This window comes from Abramis brama (assembly GCF_963993115.1).
Source record: "Abramis brama genome assembly, chromosome: 13".
Lineage (NCBI taxonomy): Eukaryota > Metazoa > Chordata > Actinopteri > Cypriniformes > Leuciscidae > Abramis > Abramis brama.
Genome location: NC_139975.1, coordinates 3,637,917 through 3,642,760, shown reverse-complemented (window position 1 = coordinate 3,642,760; position 4,844 = coordinate 3,637,917). Strand labels below are relative to the sequence as shown.

At 35.8% G+C, this 4,844-nt stretch overlaps 1 protein-coding gene across 1 annotated transcript in view; it reads left to right on the top strand.

Moving 5' to 3' along the window:
* Positions 1–3,118, top strand: part of slc34a1a (solute carrier family 34 member 1a) — a gene marked incomplete at both ends in the record, with an annotated part of 20,905 nt that extends 17,787 nt beyond the window's left edge. Inside the window, 2 exons of the mRNA XM_084132976.1 lie at positions 1,368–1,492; positions 2,558–3,118. Coding sequence (XP_083989102.1) covers positions 1,368–1,492; positions 2,558–3,118 — 686 coding nt within the window. The remainder of the gene's footprint in view (positions 1–1,367; positions 1,493–2,557) is intronic.
* Between the last annotated feature and the right edge of the window lie 1,726 nt (positions 3,119–4,844).

The following is a 4,844-nucleotide window of genomic DNA, read 5'->3' as shown; positions in this document are numbered from 1 at the left end:
TTCATTTCGAGTTTATGGAAATCATAGAATTGAGTTACTGCCATTCTAGAACTTGCTGTCGGTTGCATGTTTTCAATTCTATTCACATTTATTTGTATTGCGCTTTTCACAATGCATAGCGTTTCAAAGCGGCTTTACAGAAAATGCTTGTTTCTATATTATAGTTTTAAAGTAACTATTAATGAGCTCATTTAAGCAATTATTACAAGTTCATAATGATCACAATATATGGAAAATATGGCACTTGTGTATGGAATGCCAAGTCTGCCAAAATGTAGAAATAAATAAATGTATTTATTCTGAAATAAAATAAAAAAGTAGCAGTTTCCACAACAATATGAAGCAGTTCAACTGTTTTCAACATTAATAATAATCAGAAATGTTTCTTGATCATCAAATCATCATATTAGAGTGATTTCTGAAGGATCATGTTTCACTGAAGACTGGAGTAATGATGCTGTAAATTCAGCTTTGATCACAGGAATAAATTACACACTGTAAAACCCAATAAGTTAACTCAACTCAAACTGATCGAGGAAACTGACTGCTTCAAACCATTTACGTTTAAAAACAAATACATATGAGTATTTTGAACTTACATATATTGAGTCATATTCACTCATAATTTAGTGTTGGTTTAGTCAATAATTTTGAGTATATGTAACTTGAATATTTTAAGTTCATTCCATTCATTTAGAGCTAAAATAACAAATAGGTTATTCATAACATTCAGTTTAAGTTCTGCTTAATGCATTGCAGTTTTTGAGTTAATATCACATTTTTTATTAAGTTTAATTAACTTTTTTCTTTTAAATAAGTTAAATGTACTCATTTCGTTTAGTGACTTTCAGTGTTAGGTTTTACAGTGCACTTTACTATATATTCACATAGAAAACAGCTATTTTAAATTTTATATATATATATATATAATTTGTTTTAAAGCATTTATTAATCTTTGTCTATTGTTTGTTCATGTCAGTTCACAGTGCATTAACTAATGTTAACAAATACAATGTTGATTTTAATAATGTAGTAGTAAATATTGAAATTAGCATCGACTAATATGAATAAATGCTGTAGATGTAGTGCTCATTGTTAGTTCATGTTAACTAATATTGTAAAGTGTTACTGAGACTTCTTTCAAAAACATGTAAAAAATAAAAAAAATGATACGGACCCCAAACTTTTGAATAGTACATGGAGACTGGGGCTAGTTGTCACAAGGGATCTGTTTCAGCATCTAGTAAATAGTCCAATTTAACAAACTTGTAGAAGCGGTTTCAGACACCTGTCTTGTTTCTCAAACCAAAGTGTGATTGGATATGTGCTTCATAACAGTGTTTGCTCCGTGTCTTTCGCTCTCGCAGGCATTGGTGTGATCAGTCTCAACAGAGCGTATCCTTTGACCTTGGGCTCCAACATCGGCACGACCACCACTGCCATCCTCGCCGCTCTCGCCAGTCCCAAAGAGAAGCTTCCCGCCGCGTGCCAGGTACGGGACCGAGAGACACCATCACAGCCTTACAGAGCTCTCGCTTTCCTAAAATCACTGCATGTTAGCAAATATTCAGGGTGAAAGATGCTAAAATGCATCTCTCGGACATATAGCACTCATGCATTTATTTCTGCATTTTAGTGGTGCGTGCTAGGCATACTTAAGGTTTGGGGTTTCTTCAAATCCCTAAACATAAGTATTACACTACATTTCAGAGCTTAATGCATTATGCATCATTTGTACTATAAATTGTGCCATGCATAGATAAAATTATGCAGCGTGTTGAAGAGAGGTTTTGTAAGTTAGTTGAACTTAGGCTATTAAGTTCAAAACGTCCAGTTTTTTATGTATTACAGGAATATGATTGGGAAAATAGTCCGATTCAGGTGTTTAAATGATTATGTTTTTCCTGTTGATTGGATTATTTCAAGTCTTCCAATCCAATGAAAACGTAATTCGGACAGATTGAGATGTTTAAGTGAAGATTTTTCAATCCGATTGAGCCGTCAGTCCCATTATAAACTGATTATAATATAAGAAAAATGATTGATGGTGTTAAGTTGAATAATGATGATCAAAATTAAGGTGAATTTACTTAAAACAAGAAAAGAATATCTGTCTATGGGGTCAGAAAAATAAACTTAATTTGAAGTGTTTTATTTTTCTTGACAGATATTTCTTCTTGTTTTAAGCATAAACTCAATTCAGAAAACAATAGTTTATATAGTATCTATTAATTGTTGCTTCTTAAGCAAATGTATATTGAGTTAAGAATGTTAAGTTGGCAAAATTCAAGAAATCGGAGGAAATCAGTTGCAGCAAAAAATGTTTAAGTTAAGAAATGCAAAGTTTAAGTTAGAAGAACTAGCAGATTTTGTACTAAAAAAACAACAACATAACAGAAACTCTTCTAAATTAGCATAGCAAAACATAAAGCACTACTAAATCTCCCACTTAACATTAATCTTGCACAAAAAAATAGAACTAGAAGTAGAAATGTAAACATACGAAAAATCAAGTAAGTGAAAATCTGCTTTCCCATTCTCATTTTCCCATCCCCAGATTGCCTTGTGCCATTTTTACTTCAATATTTTTGGGATTTTACTGTGGTATCCAATCCCGATGACTCGCCTGCCCATCCGGATGGCGTCTGCGCTGGGTGAACGCACTGCGAAGTACCGCTGGTTTGCCGTGCTGTATCTGCTGGTGTGTTTTCTGCTGATGCCGTGCCTCGTGTTCGGGATCTCTCTGGCCGGATGGCAGGCTATGGTCGCGGTGGGAACGCCGTTCTCCGCACTCATCGTCTTCGTCCTCCTGATCAACCTGATGCAGGCCCGTAATCCCACACGCCTGCCCAAGACGCTGCGCAGCTGGGACTTTCTCCCGCAGTGGATGCACTCTCTCAAACCTCTCGACAAGCTCATCACCAGAACCACGGCGTTGTGCTGCAGCCCGGCTCGGATAAATGACCCAGATGTGGTCGTGGTGACTCCTCCAGAGTCAAAGAAACCAGCCGAACAGTGGTACGATAACCCTGGCCTGTCTCTACCAGAGGAGATCTCCTCAGAGCCCAGAGTCTTTAGACTGAGAGGACTAGAGAGATGCAACAGCACGCCGTTATAGATGGTCTTTCTTTGTAAAACGAGCCATCCTGGTGCCTTACTAAAGTCTGTGAATGACCAGTCTCAGATTGAAGCTCTGTTCCAAAACCTAATGAAACTTTTAAGGCATCATATGCATGATCATGCATAGCCTATGTGACCCTGGACCACAAAACCAGTCACAAGAGTCGATTTATACGTCATCTGAAAGCTGAATAAATAAGATTTCCATTGATGTATGGTTTGTTAGGATAGGACAATATTTGGCCGAGATACAATTTGAAAATCTGGAATCTGAGGGTGAAAAAAAAATCGAAACATTGAGAAAATCTCCTTTAAAGTTGTTCATTTTTGTTGGCAATTGTGCTGCATTCACTCACAAATTATTTTTTTTTATATATTTACGGTAGGAAATTTACAAAATATCTTCATGGAACATGATCTTTACTTAATATCCTAATGATTTTTGGCATAAAAGAAAAATCGATAATTTTGACCCATACAATGTATTGTTGGCTATTGCCACAGATATACCCGTGCGACTCGAGACTGGTGACGTGATCCAGGGTCACATACGTCATATTTTGGCCTAAATCTAAGACAGCATCCCATGTATCTTTTATGTAGGAGCCAATATCATAATGCACAGTGACAACTCAGTAAGAGACTATAAGTGAAATTTTTCAGAGTTGATGTGTTTACCGGTTATAGCCTATCCACTGTCAGACAGACACGTTTAAAATTATTCATTTAAAAAAAAATGTCTAAGAACATTCCATTTAAGATTTCTCTGAACATTCTAAACGATTTTTTTTTTTCTAGAACATTCTAGATTATCATTCTTCAAACAATATGTGAATGTTACTTTTGAATGTTTTCTGTACATTCTGAAACAAACATTTTAAAAATGTTAGACGAACATCTAACTAAAAAATTTCAGAAAAAAATCTACAGTTAAATGATTTTTGTGCAAACGTTTTGAGAACACATTTAAAGTCCCTGTGAACCGGAAGTTGCAAACGACTTTTCTCCAGTGTTATGACGTATTTCCCAGTGAAAAGGAATATTGAACAGAGGGCAGGGTTTTACTCTAGCGCTCCTCCTCTCCATCTCTGCTCATAGCAGACTAACGGTTTGAGGGGAGTGGTTAAGCGTTGCCCAAACCAATTCCTCAAACCTACGTCATCAGAGAAGGTCCTCCAATGCAGAGGGGAGGGGCATTTTCAGATTTTGATTAAAGATTACCATGGTAAAAAAAATTTTTTTTAAATATTTTCTTGCACGGATTAATTGTTCACCACAAGACTAGTAATATGCGCTAACAAAGTAAATAGGGTTAATTTTGATTTCATGGGGACTTTAAAGACCAGATAACTTTGAATGAACGGACTATTGAAGAACGATTGTTCATCACTTTGTAAAAACCGTGTCCGAACGTTAGCCAGATTTCTGAAAACATTCTCTGTTAGCGAAACGTCACTGATTAGGTCATGATTCCTGCCAGCCAAAACTTGAAGATTTTCAGTAGCTGAAGTTTTGATGCATCACTTGATAAAATAGTTCAATGTAATTAAATATGGACTATTTTACATGCATGCTGTATTATTAAAGTTTACATGCTTATACCAAACTCTAAAATCAAAGAGGAGTGCTATATTATGTTACTGCGCATTTCAAATCAGTCACTTTTAAGGGTCTTAGTTAGGATGCTGTCTTAAAATGGAGCCAGTCTCTTGTGCTCAACAAAG